This window comes from Eptatretus burgeri, chromosome 14, assembly GCF_056783735.1.
Source record: "Eptatretus burgeri isolate ZD-2024b chromosome 14, Ebu_testis_v1, whole genome shotgun sequence".
NCBI classification, from domain to species: Eukaryota; Metazoa; Chordata; class Myxini; order Myxiniformes; family Myxinidae; genus Eptatretus; species Eptatretus burgeri.
In genome coordinates, this window is record NC_140974.1 from 67895963 (window position 1) to 67910833 (window position 14871).

Genomic DNA, 14871 nt, shown 5'->3' on the forward strand with positions numbered 1-14871 from the left:
AGACAGACAGACAGAAGGTGTGCGACCACCCGATATACCAGAAAAATCTTCGATTTTTGCAAGTAACAAACAGAACAAACACCTCCACCATCAAAGGTGAATGGATGTTATGTTTTCACCCCTGCTTGTTTGTGTGTTTATCTATTTGTCTGTGAGCAGGACATCTCAAAAAGTTATGGACAGATTCGGACAACTTGGTGAACAGGTTGGGTGTGTGACAAGGACGAATTGATTCCATTTCGGTGAAGATCCGGATCCGGATCCGAGGATTATAATTTTTTAAAAGTGACTTCACCGTTGAGAAATGGCGCCAAAAATGATACACAGTACAGCATGATATTGCAAACAGTTATGAAGGGATTCAGATGAAATCTGGTGGATGAGTTGGTGAGATGCCAAGAACAAGCCAATTTGGTTTTGGAGGTCCAGATCCAGATCCAGCCTATTGGTGGGATACAAAACGTACACTGATAGTTATGTTCAGTCTGGTGGAGTTATCCATTCCATCGAGTGCCATTCCAGCTTGTGGATTTTTCATCTATATTGTGGAAAACAATCATTTTGTCTGCATTATCCACCTGCTATATTTATAACTAGCAACTACCCCCCATCGCTCCGCTGATAGGAATATTAGTGGGGGGGGGAGGGGGGAAGGGGGAGAGGATGTGGGGAGGAGTAGAGGAGGGATGGGGGAGAGGATGGAGCAGAGGGAGGAAGGAAGGAAGGGGCAAGTGAGGAAGGATGGGGGAGCGAGGAAGGGAGGAAGGGGGGGTGGGGAGAGCGACACCTCACCAAATGTTATACCGTACATTCCGGGATGGGGTAGGAGCGAGGAGGACATGGGGGGGGGGAGAGAAGGGGGAGTGGGTTTGGGAGGAGGTATGTGTGAGGGGAGGGGTTCTTGACTTGTGTTGTGGACAAAGGTGGGGAGAGGGTAGTACAGGATTTAACGAAATGGGGTATGTTAAAACAGTATGTTAATACAACATGCGGAAACCACCCAGAGATGTCCATGGGGAGTGGAGAGGGGAGGGGCTTTGGGAGAAGGTAAAGGGTGAGGGGAGTGGGAGGGAAGGCAGCATGATGGGAAGGCAGCGCAAGGGGAAGGGAAGGCAGTTTGAGGGGAAGAGAAGAGAAGGGTGATAATAAAATGCACCCAAACAGCAACATTTTCTTTTTAATCTCCAGGATCCATATAAAACTGGACAAGAGTATTTAAAACCCATGCTATCTACCTGGCAAAGGTCTGCCTGCATGCATGCTCACACTTGCAGCAACCTTTGCACTTCTCTCGTTGGCCCAATCCGAGTCTAATTCATACATGCTACATTATGGGGAAGCTGTTTTAAATTCAACATTAAATCGTCAGTCCTTAACAGTCCCCTTAACATAGGGGGAGGGGTGGTGAGCAGGGTGGGAGAGAAAGGAGCTAATGGGTGGGAGGGAGAGCACTGGGACAGGGAAAAGGGTGAGAGAGGAGAGGAGGGAGGGGTAGAGAGGGGGGGGGTTTAGCAGATGTGACATCCAGTTTAACATCCATTCGAGAGATGGCACATGTATTGATGAATCACCTTACCTGTGAAACACCGGGAGACGGTTTCGAGTTGGGTCAAGATTCAAACCCTGGCTAGTCAGTTTAGAGCGAGCATGCGTACCTCTCAGCTGTCATGCCGTGATGTGGTGATTCATTGCTTTGTCACAACTGAAAGCATTTTTTACTCGTTGTAATCATCTAATTTATTTTGCCTTCCTAACATCGGAGATGTCCGCAAGGAGAACCAAGCCATCGTCTTGCCATCAAAGCTTGAAGAGTGCTCACATGAGCTGAGTGGCTTAACCACTCAAGGAAGCACTCCAATGAAACGATTGAAGAAACTTTTTAAAGCTATCTATCTATGCCGGAGTGACGGGTCGTATCATGAAAGATCATACAAAAATGGGAAACGTGATGTAAAATAAAATTGCATATTTTCAGCAAGCGAACCACCGCTTGACACACCACCTGAGGCACTGCATGGCCAAGCGCAGGTGAATGGGCCATGAACTTGGTTCAAATCGATCAATACATTCAGTGACAATGCGGATATTGTAACGTTCTCACCAACTGGTTTAGGCACTCAAGCAAGCACTCCAATAAAATGGTTGATAAGGAATGTCAGGCTGAGCAAGCAATTAGCAATCTCTGATCCATCGAATTAAATACCTCCCAGAAACACCAGGAATTTTAGGCAATGTCCGAATTGGACAAATTAACATGTTTATTTTTTTAAGCAGTTGGATCAACTGTTTCGGTCAATGAAGAAGTTCAAATTTAGTATTTTGGCTCAGTTTAAGAGGCTCTAGAGGTTATGGCATGTGTGGAAATGAAATAAAGCTGACGTCTATGGGTGTTTATAGGCATTGCATGCTTTGCATGATTTGAAGGAGGAAAGTGGAAAAAAAAACTATCGGTAAAAAACATTCTGGCCTGATACGAGTCAAGGCATTGTTGAGCAGGCCAAAAAAATAAATTGGTGAATTAAGAGCCCAGCAAGGTGACCAAGGATGAGCCTTAATAAAGGATAATTATATAAAGCCATTAATCATCTTCAAAAGGGGTATTTAAATTAAACCAAACACCCACTTTATACTCAACCATTCCCTTGGGGTTCCCTCAAGTACACATGCAAAGTTTCAGGATGATACTTGCTGAACTGAACACACACACACACACACACACACACACACACACACACACACACACACACACACACACACACACACACACACACACACACACACACACACACACACACACACACACACACACACACACACACACACACACACACACACACACAACTCAGTGTGACCACTCCTTGGCATTTTTACAAGATCTTGGCGTCTTGGTTTTCTATAGGTTTTCTTGGCGTATCGGTTTTCTATTATCATCGCTTTTCCGAAACCTTGTGAATTCTTGGCTTTTTTCATTGGCTCACCTTGGTATTTATGAAAATGAGGAGTGGTCACACTGGTACAACTAGTGTGGATCGGCTCGCTATGCTCGCCACTCCACACGTCGCGTTGCAGAGATTGACATCACAGACTTGCTGTGTTGGCATGATTTACACTGATCATAATACAAACGTTTCTTTTCTACAAATTTAATTGTAATATTGGTGATAAATTTATTTGAAATTTCATTTGTGATATAAGAAGGTCCAAGTGGTCAAAGGTCTAAGCTGTCGAATCTGTTTGAAATGTGTTGGGGTCTTTTGGGTCTTTCGGGTCCTTGGGGTCTTTTTTATTTGGGGGGGGGGGTCTTGGGGATCTTCTGGGTCTTTTGGGTTTTCTGGGTCTTCTGGGCATTTGGGGTCTTCAGGGTCTTTTGACCTGTAGTCACAGCTTCACTGTGAAGGGAACATTCCAATAGTACGTAATTCATAGACGTTTGTGTGGTGTGCAACCAACATCAAACAGGACGTAATTAATAGGCATAAATAAGAGGGCTTCACGGACTGACTCACCGCTTCACGGACCGTGCTTTACGTATTTATATATATATATATATATATATATATATGTTGGGTTAGATCTGTGCATCAGATAGAAAGATCTGTCTGCATCAGATCGCAGATGCAGACACAGAGTGGGAGGGGGGGGGGGAGGCCGGAGAAGAGACTGTAGAAGACAGAAAGACCACCAACCTGCCTGCGGTGAGAGAGAAAGACCCAAAGACTCAGCCTCACCATGGGAGATACCAGTGATCCAAAAATATACCAATGATCCTGATCCTAAAAATTTAGTAGTGCAGATTGGAAGAAAAACTTGTGCAGGATTGTGTAATTTTCAAAATCCTCTTTGCAAATCAAATGAAGTGTTTGTTTTGAATGCGTCATTCGCCCAACATTTGCAGGAACTGCATAAGAAGCAGTTTGTGTATTCATTCCTCATGTCTGTTTTAAGGCACCTGGAAAGGAGGGAACAAAGCATTCCATCATTAGCGAAGAGCTCACCATGGACTGCGTACATCATGCCTCCGAACCAAAGGTCACAAACCATGTGAGTATAACTGGCATTCCAGAATATTTGATTTATTTTCATCAAACCCTGTATTTATTTAAGTTGCTTGTGCTGTCTGTTTGTTGTGGGTTCGAGTATAAACCCGTGTGCCCCCGTTCTTGCTGCCCTCCCATCCTGCATGCGCCATCATCTCCTGAGAATCTCGGCTATTCACCACCAAAGGAGAACTGTTCGGCTATCCATCCAGGTAGGGGTTAAACCCCTACAAATGACAATATACTATGTCCATGGCCTTTCCCTGATCTACCCAAACAGACACCGCTTCATAGAACTCTCAAAGATTTGTTGAAGAAGATCTACCAATGGTAAACCCATGCTGACTACCTTTAATTAGTTTGTATTTGTTTAAATGATTCCTCATCCGGTCCTTAATTAATATCTCCAACACCTTCCCCACAACTGAAGTCAAACTAACAGGTCTATAGTTCCCCAATTCTTCTCTCGATCCTTTCTTAAATAATGGTGTTACATTTGCTACTCTCCAATCCTCCAGTACCTCTCCTGACTCCAGTGAGCTGTGAAAGATATCCGTTAACATCTCACTTACCTGCTCAGCCACCTCCATCAATACTCTCGGATGCATATTATCTGGCCCCAGAACATTACCAACTCTTCGATTACCCAGCTGTTCCTTTACTTCCTCTACTCAAACCTGGATCTTCTGTAAAAGCCCTTCCTCACCTCCTTGATAGATACTCTCAGTTATTGGCAATTCTGATTGTTCTTGTTTAAAAGTTGAAGCAAAATACCTGTTTAATAAGCCTGCTATCTCACTTTCATCACTAACCCTCATGCACAGATTTATCCCCTCTCATGTTCAGTTGTCTTACCCTTCCTCCCGCCCTTGGTTTACTGAAGCTTGTGGCGAGGCAGTTGTCCTGAAACAACTTGCCTTTGCCTCATGGAAAGCAAACCCAACTGAGGGCAATCTCAGTTCTTTCCACAAAGCTCGGAACAAGTGTGTATCTACCCTCAGGAGAGCCAGAAAACAACATCTTTCTCATCTCAAGTCTGAACTCTCAAACCTCTCTCCCTCCTCAAAATCCTGGTGGCGTTTAATCAAATCTGTTTCTGGTGTATGTTCCCCCTCCATCCCCTCGCTTACCTCAAATGGCCGCACTGCTGATTCCACACGTGATAAAGCTGAATGTCTAAACTCGGTGTTTGCAGCTAAATCTTGTGTCCCAAACCCATCACTATCTCTACCCACTTTACCCAGTCGCACCCAACTGTCCCTGGACTCTGTATCCTTTTCTCCTGACAAGGTGGAGAGCTTGCTTTCAAACCTCGAGTCAGATTCTGCAACCGGTCCAGACGGCATCAGCCCACGTGTCCTCAAAGCCTGCTCTTCTGCTCTTGCTCACCCTCTCTCTGTTCTATTCACCCTCTCATTTGCCCAAGGTCATCTGCCATCTGCTTGGAAATCTGCTAACATCACTGCCCTGCATAAAAAAGGTGCAAAAACAGATCCCTGTAACTACAGACCAATCAGCCTTCTCCCAATCATCAGCAAGGTGATGGAATCCATCATCGCCTCAGATATGAAATCCTTCCTCTTCTCCAATGGCTTGATTTCCAATCATCAATTTGGTTTCAGACCAGGTCACTCTACCCTGGATATGCTGCTTCTGCTCTCCCATCAATGGATGGAGGTCCTCAATGCCAGACAGGAAATCCGAGCCGTATCCCTGGACATATCACGTGCTTTTGATACAGTCTGGCACCCTGCCCTACTCACCAAACTCTCTTCCCATGGTATTCAAGGCCATCTCCACTCATGGCTCGCAGACTTCCTCTCCTGTCGCAGTCAACGTGTGGCCCTAAATGGAGTTCTTTCATCCCCTCTTCCTGTGCAGGCTGGAGTTCCTCAAGGTAGTGTTCTGGGCCCTGTTCTTTTTCTGGTTTTCATCAATGATCTCTCCGACTCTCTGGAAAATTCTCTATATCTCTTTGCCGACGACTCCACCCTCTGCCGTACCATCTGTCATCCCTCAGACCGGCAAGCAGCAGCTTCTTCACTCACTGCAGATCTGGATAAAATCACAAACTGGTCCAACACGTGGAACATGTCTTTCAATCCAGACAAATCTCACACTCTCACTATGTCTCTTCGAAAGGACCGTTTACAAAACCCCCCCATCCACTTTCTCAACAATCCTCTGGAAGAAGTCTTTTCTTTCAAGCTTCTAGGTCTCACTATCTGCCATGACCTTTCCTGGGAAAGTCACATTTCCAACCTCGTCTCCAAAGCCAGTCGCCGACTGGGAATCCTCCGTCGTGCTAAGTCCTTCCTCGGCCCTCTTGAGCTCCTGACCACTTACAAAGCTTTTGTCCGTAGCCTGATGGAGTACTGCTCTCCCCTCTGGGCTGGTGCTCCTGCCTCCCACCTTTCTCGGCTTCACGCTGTCGAAACAGGGCATTTAAGATCATCGGCATCTCCCGCAATGAAGCTGAGTCTTTGGGCCTCTCACTCAATCACCGCAGGTTGGTCGGTGGTCTTTCTGTCTTCTACCGACTCCTCTCCAGCCTTGCCCCCCCTGCTCTCTCTGCGATTTGTCCCCACCACATTTCCACAGGGCGCTCAAGGTCCGCCAACAACCCCCTTCTGGTAAAACTACCAAAATCACGAATCACTGCTCATCTTCACTCTTTCTTTTCTCATTCCTCTTTTTTCCCGCCTTTGGAATAAACTTCCTCACTCTATTCTTTCCCATTCTTCCCTCCAGGCTTTCAAAACAGCTGTTCACCACCACCTCTTATCTTCCCCCATCCAAATCCTCGATCTTTTCTACCCCCGATAATCCACCCAAGCCCACTTCCTTCATTTCTCCTGCTTTCCTTCCTGAAAGTCCCTGAAATGTCCATCTTCTCTTCGCCATGTTCCCCGTCCCATCCCCATCCATCTCCCTTCCACAGTTCACCTAATGTGTCTGTTCCCCACTGTTTTGTCCCTTCCACTCCCGCCCCTCTTGTCTCATGCCTCCTTGCTGTGAGTTGTGTGTTAGCTCTCATACGAGCCTCGACCAAGTTATACAAAAAAAAAAAAAAAATAAAAAAAAAAAACCACTCCCCTGGAGCTATTCCTCAATGAGCCCAAACTGGTCTGAACCTGTTCTTTTCCCCTGATATACTTAAAGAAAGCCTTGCTATTATGTTTAATATTCTTAGCCATGTTCTTCTCATACTCTCTTTTGGCTTTCCGAGTTATTTTCTTCACTTGTCTCTGTTTACTCCGATAGTGATACAAATCTAACTCCAGTCCTGTTAGTTTATTCCAAATAAATGCCTTTTGTTTCTCCTTAATAACGTTCCTTATCTCACTGCTCAACCACCCTGGCCTTTTTCGGCTGCTAGTGTAACACCTCATTGGAATGTACTTACTCTGCACTCCACACATTTGGTCCTTAAAGGTTTCCTATTTCTCTGATGCTGATTGTCCTGTTGTTAGAGTTTCCCAAGCTACATCACCCAATTCTCTCCTCATACCCTCAAAATTTGCCTTCCTGAAATCTAATAGCTTTACCCTCCCATCCTGAACTCTAACTCTCAACAGAATCTTTGCACACACAATGTTATGGTTACTTGATCCCAAATGCTTCTCTTGCTTCACCATATTAGGATTATTACTGAAAAGGTCTAACACTGCACTCCCCCTCATGGCTTATCTACAAACTGGGTTAAAAAGCCATCCTGGATGAAATCTAGGATATCCTCATCCACTCTGCCCTTTCCCTGTTCCTGGACCCAATCTATCCCTGGCAAGTTAAAATCCCCCAAAATCAATACTCTTCCCTTACCACATGCCCTTTTGAATTATTCATGTACTCCTCCTTCCTCTGTCATCCTCCTTCACACCCGGAGCCCTATAAAATCATCCCCCCAGTATCTTACTGTTTTTACAATCTCTTATCTCTACCCATACATAATCCTCTACATTAATTCCCTCATTAATGTCACCCCTTTCTCTTGATGCAATGCTGTCCTTTACCCAGATTGCTACTCTTCCTCCTATTCTCTCCTTCCTCTCACACCGATACACCTTGTGGCCTTCTAATCCTGTCCTCCAGTTACTCACCTCCTTAAACCATGTCTCACTTACTGCAACTATATCGTACTCCTAGCTATCTACTTTGGCTTCAAGCTCTTCCACCTTATTATTTAAACTCCTGGCATTGGTATAGAATATGTTTAACTTTTCCCTTCCTGAAATTGTTTTCTTGCCTGGCCTTACTCATCACAATTATTTCATCCGTTCCTTCCTTAATACCTTCCCCACCCTCCGCTGACCTAACAAAGCCTGAATTCCTTCCTTAATTCCCACTGCAAACCTTGCTGCCCCCTTTCTATTCAACGTATGACCATCATTCTGGAAACATTCCCTTTGTTCCTGAAATAATTCTCACTGCTTAAATGTAAAAACTTCCTCCGTACACTAATCTTCCAGCCATTGGGTTAATATATTTCGCTCTGCTCATAATTAATATCTCGTTTCCTAAACTTGGGAGAATCCCAGAAAACATTTCCGCACAACCCTTTGCTTTCAGCCGCTTTCCCAATATTCTGTGTCTATTTTTCAAAACATCTGAGTTAGCTTTGCCTTCATCATTCGCTGCTCGGTGTACCACAACCAACTTTTTCCTACCATAACCCGATATCATATTGTTTACTGTTCGTTTAATGTTCCTCACTCCTGCTCCATCAAAACTACACATAATTCTACGTTTATGATCCTTCCTGCAGAAAGAAGAATCCACATATTTAATTACCTAATCACCCACAAAAATTGTCTCCCATATGTCATTCCTACCAATCTTGATTTCTGCATCATCACCGCTGTGTGCACCTGCTGCACCCTCACCGCTGCTTGCACCCGCAACATCGTCACTGCTTCCAATATCCTCAGCAACCTCACTCCACAACTGTCACCAACTATTATCTTCAAATTTCTCGCATTCTGCTTCTTGCTGCAAATTATCTATCCGTTCCTTCAAACTCGTAATAACTATCCTCAAGTGGGCGATTTCCTCACACTTCCGACAACAGTAAGAACCCTTTGTTTCCCCTATTGTTGACGTGGCCACACTGAGTATCCATCACATTTTATGAACTTCTCTTCCTTTCTCCATCAGTCTCTATTTATAACCTTTTTATCTCCATACTCCAAAGGCCCCAACTGACTTCGATGGTAAACTTAACATGAGGCCTCCCTCTGCTTCTTTGAACAAACGAACACAAATACCCGCTAAAACTGTTATGAACACAAATACAGCTTTATAAATAGTCCTTCAGCCCCCAACACAAATCACGATAAAATACACACAAACAACACACAAAAAACAATTGTTTTGTTCTGATCGAGATTACCTCCTGTGAACTACAGGAAGTGACGTCCTCACAGTTCTTTGGTTGTTGATGGGTTGGAGAAAAGTGATGCTGTAGATGTGGGTGGTGGGTCAATGGACCAAGTGTTTTAGTGAAACAGGTTTGGAAAATATGCCTGGTGAAGAAGAAGAAGAAGAAGAAGAAGAAGAAGAAGAAGAAGAAGAAGAAGAAGAAAAATAGATTGTGATGAAGAGGCAGAACATGTGGGGTGTTGCTGACAGAGAATAAGGAAAGTGAATAAATTTTAAATGTTTTGAAAAGATTTTAAAAGAAGTGTATCATTCGATCAAGATTCAGTTTGGAAATGTTGGGAAAAGGAAGGAATAAAGAATGAACAAAGGAAGAAAGTACAAGTAGAATGAATGCATTTTTGTTTTTTATTATTATTATTATTATTATTATTATTATTATTTTTATTATTGGACGTGATGAGGAGGAATAGGATAAAGTTGAGGAAGAGGAAAGGACTGGGAATAAGAAAGTGGAAGGAGACACTGGGTGTCAAAGCAGAGAGAATTTTCATGCCCACGAGCTGAAACCTGAGCGAGTATGTGAGATCCACGAAGACAGGAACACAAATTCAACAACACAACACAACAGAGTACGGTTTAACACAGAAAACTGGAGGAAAACATAAACAGCAACACCAGGACGAAAAGGTAACAGAAAGACATGACAGATCTGGTCCGGAAATCTTAGCTTTGGTGAAATGGAACGAGGAACTTCACGACTCAACGTTGAACATACTCAGAACCGGAACCACAAATCAAACAACATATCATTCTTCATTGAACATATTTCAATTTCCAGGTTGGCTGTTTCCAACATTATTCCTTCAGTGGAGAATGTGGGTCTAATCACAAGTGAGAGATGAGGTGTGTAGCTTAAAAACACACGTCCCTTGGTGGCAACATTGATTCATTTCATTTTCTTGCCCCGTCATGTGCTCAATAATCTCGTTTTCTGATTTTTCTCTTGTATTCATCGTCATATTTCCCACATAATGAACTGCAAACATTTGAAGAACTCATGAATACTGACACAAAACCCGAGTGCTGTCCACCGATCAATCCGAAACATGCGGGCGGTAAACTCCAAATTTGAGTTTATTCAAAAGTTAAAGCAAAAGTAGCAACTCAAACTCCATCGCAGTATGGTACACAACAAAGCAAACTCTCGACTTCTTCCTCTCTTCCCACTGAACTATACTTCCCATGTATATCCTCGGAGAGACAACATTCAGGAAAGTCCCACCCTCGACAAATTACTCTTATTTGATGGACAATTCTATCTCCAGAAGTACCAGAAATCTCTTGAACTCTGACAACCTTTCCACACAATTTGAAGTCTAACTACAACATTATAACCCGTTATCTGTTGAAACAACTCATCTTGTAGAATAAACCAGCTTGCCTCAGGAAACATTACACAGTCATATACAGGGTGTTTTTTATTTTATTTTATTTTATTAGAGAAACCTAAATAATTCCCATACACTAAAAACTATATCAGTTGGGAACCTACTATATTGTGTCCATGTAGCCGAATGTTGCAGAAAGACGTGACACGATCCACACAATTGATTACCTTATACGAAGTGCTGTAAGTGTCCAGCACCATGTTGCAGACACTTTCCGACACAGAGTGTAACATTTCTTGGGGAATATTCAGCCGATTGTGTCACTGATTATTATCGATTTTAATTCACCAAGAGTGTGTGCATTTGTAGCCTACACTATATTCTTATAATATCCCCACAAAAAGAAATATGGCATCATAAGATCCGGGGATCGAGATGGCCATAATGACTTGGACACTACGCACAGTCACCGGAGTTGCCAATGTTCGTTTGTTAATGCTGGGAAGTGTGAGGAAATCGTCCACTTGAGGAAGGGCAGGCAGTGGGGTTGAAAGAATGCATCAATAATTATTTGCAGCAAGTAGCAGAATGTGAGAAATTTGTAGATAATATTTTGTTAAGGTTATGAAGTGAGGTTGCTGAGGAGTTTGGAAGTGGTGATGGTGCAATGGGGGCGGGCAGTGGGGACAGTGCAACGGGGGAGTGGGCAGTGGGGATGGTGCAATGGGGGCGGGCAGTGGTGACGGTGCAGCGGGAGTGGGCAGTGGGGACGGTGCAGCGGGAGTGGGCAGTGGGGACGGTGCAGCGGGAGTGGGCAGTGGGGACAGTGCAACGAGAGTAGGCAGTTGGGACGGTGCAATGGTGGCGGACAGTAGGGACGGTGCAGCGGGAGTGGGCAGTGGGGATGGTGCAGCGGGAGTGGGCAATGGGGATGGTGCAATGGGGGCGGGCAGTGGGGACGATGCAGCGGGAGTGGGCAGTGGGGATGGTGCAATGGGGGCGGGCAGTGCGGACGGTGCAGCGGGAGTGGGCAGTGGGGATGGTGCAATGGGGGCGGACAGTAGGGACGGTGCAGCAGGAGTGGGCAGTGGGGATGGTGCAGCGGGAGTGGGCAATGGGGATGGTGCAATGGGGGCGGGCAGTGGGGACGATGCAGCGGGAGTGGGCAGTGGGGATGGTGCAATGGGGGCGGGCAGTGCGGACGGTGCAGCGGGAGTGGGCAGTGGGGATGGTGCAATGGGGGCGGACAGTAGGGACGGTGCAGCGGGAGTGGGCAGTGGGGATGGTGCAGCGGGAGTGGGCAATGGGGATGGTGCAATGGGGGCGGGCAGTGGGGACGATGCAGCGGGAGTGGGCAATGGGGATGGTGCAATGGGGGCGGGCAGTGCGGACGGTGCAGCGGGAGTGGGCAGTGGGGATGGTGCAATGGGGGCGGACAGTAGGGACGGTGCAGCAGGAGTGGGCAGTGGGGATGGTGCAATGGGGGCAGGCAGTAGTGACGGCGCAACGGGAGTGGGCAGTGGGGACGGTGCAACGGGAGTAGGCAGTTGGGACGGTGCAATGGGGGCGGACAGTAGGGACGGTGCAGCAGGAGTGGGCAGTGGGGATGGTGCAATGGGGGCAGGCAGTAGTGACGGCGCAACGGGAGTGGGCAGTGGGGACGGTGCAACGGGAGTAGGTAGTTGGGACGGTGCAATGGGGGCGGACAGTAGGGACGGTGGAGCGGGAGTGGGCAGTGGGGACGGTGCAATGGGGGCGGGCAGTGGGGACGGTGCAGCGGGAGTAGGCAGTGGGGACGGTGCAGCGGGAGCAGGCAGTTGGGATGGTGCAGTACGAATGGGCAGTGGGGACGGTGCAGTACAAATGGGCAGTGGGGATGGTGCAACGGGGGCAGGCAGTGGGGACGGTGCAACAGGAGTAGGCAGTGGGGACGGTGCAATGGGGGCTGGCAGTTGGGATGGTGCAACGGGGGCTCACAGTGGTGTAGGTGCAGCGGGGACGGGCAGTGGGGACGGTGCAACGGGGGTGGGCAGTGGGGACGGTGCAACAGGGGCAGGCAGTGGGGACGGTGTGGTGGGAATGGGCAGTGGGGATGGTGCAAAGGGGGCTGGCAGTGGCGGAGGTGCAAAGGGGGTGGGCAGTGGCGGAGGTGCAATGGGGGTGGGCAGTGGCGGAGTTGCAGCGAGTGCGGGCAATGGCGGAGGTGCAGCAGGTGCGGGCAATGGTGGAGGTGCAGCAGGTGCGGGCAATGGCGGAGGTGCAGCGGGTGTGGGCACTGGCAGAAGTGAAGCAGGTGCAGGCACTGGCAGGGGTGCAGTGGGTGCGGGCACTGGTGGAGGTGCAGCGGGTGCGAGCAGTGGTGGAGGTGCAGCAGGTGTGAGCAGTGGTTGAGGTTCAGCGGGTGCGAGCAGTGGTGGATGTAAATCTGGTGCGGGCAGTGATGGAGGTGCAGCAATGGAAATTGGTAGAAATTAGGTATGGGAGACAGTTTTTGTGGGTGATGAGATTATTAAATATGTAGATTCTTCATTCTGCAGGAACGATTGTAGACACAGAATTCTGTGTAGTCTTGAAGGAGTGGGAGTTAGGGACATTGAAGGAAGGGTAAACAATATTGTTCCGGGTCGTGGCAGGAAGAAGTTGGTTGTGGTACACCTTGGTGTGAATGATGTAGGGAAAGTTTATTCAGAGGTTTTGAAAAAATAAATCCAGGATATTGGGTAAGCAGCTGAAAGCAAAGGGTTGTGAGGGAATGTTTTCTGGGATTCTCCCAAGATTAGGAAACAATATAGAAACTAGAGGGGGAGCACTCGGTAGAGTGCAAAACCTCCGCCGCCAATACTGCTGGGTCTCTCAAGTGAACCTTGTATCTTATTCATTAAATATGACGTCAACAGTGCTGACAGAGTTATAGATCTTTTGTCCAACATTTTTTTTGGGGGGCGGGGGTTGGAAATCACTTAAAACATGTAGAAATGAAAAAAAAATTAAAATATTTTTTCAAAATGGCCGCCATAGCGGCCATATTGGATTTTGGACCAAGTCCAAAATCTAATGGCATGATCCTTGGACCATACCTAATCCCCCCACGAAGTTTCGTTGAAATCTGTTGAGGAGTTTTTCCGTAATACTGTTCACAAACAAACAAACAAACTAACAAACAGAAAGGGGTGAAAACAGTAACCTCCGATCTTCGATGGCGGAGGTTAATTATGAGCTGTGCAATAGATGTCAACCAATGGCTAGTCAGGGGGACTATGTTGTGATATAAAGACCCGTGGGATTTAAATGATTAGAACATGCCACCTACCGAGGTAGACTATTTAGGTCCCAAGGAGTAAGAAAATCCATGTTGGCAAAATTGGAAGTGTTGCAGATGGCGGCCATCTTGTATTTCAATTTCTTTCTTTTTTACCTTAACCCTTTTCTGACTGACTTTCACAACTGCCATAGAGTTAATGTATACAAGTCTGCCAATGGTACTGACAGGGTTAACGGAACTTTTGAACATCATACAAAGCTTACTTTGGTGGTTTCTATCCTGTTTTGATGCTTAATGTGTTGTAAAGAGGCGCACTTGGATTTGCCAGTGGTACATAAATGAATGGCAGCTGAAATGAAAGCGAGAGAAGAACCTTCAGAGTGTAGGCTTTATTCCATTTGATTGAAGCCGCTTCTACGGGCACATCAGGGAATACAGGTGCAGCTAGGAGTACATAAGAGGCAATGTATACATGTGCAAGTAATCACCGCAAAGTAAATCAGCATAAGCACGGAGTCCGATATACTCTCAATTCTCACCATTCAACGAGCACCAAGTGAACCGCCGCCGTAAATGACAATGCCCCAGGGACAATCACCCCGTCCGTGTGGAAACTTGGCTTTATCTATCCCGTATGCGTGATGCACGACATGTGATCACGCACCACGTCCTTCAATTCACCACAGCAGCCATTTTGTTTTTCAAAATGGTTGCCAAATTTGATATTTTATCTAAAATATGAGCTTTAACTGTCTCAGGATTTTTTGTCTGGAAAAATACGCAGTAAGGACCTAAGGTTATACAA

The 14871-nt window shown here is 46.3% G+C and overlaps 1 protein-coding gene across 2 annotated transcripts in view; it reads left to right on the forward strand.

Moving 5' to 3' along the window:
* The window catches only part of LOC147013521 (uncharacterized), a 51476-nt gene that overhangs the window by 2233 nt on the left and 34372 nt on the right, over positions 1 to 14871 (forward strand). For both annotated transcript variants that reach the window (XM_085855380.1, XM_085855379.1), the window contains exon 2: positions 3946 to 4041. In XM_085855380.1, the coding sequence (XP_085711506.1) occupies positions 3997 to 4041 (45 nt within the window). In that variant the 5' untranslated portion in view covers positions 3946 to 3996. The remainder of the gene's footprint in view (positions 1 to 3945; positions 4042 to 14871) is intronic.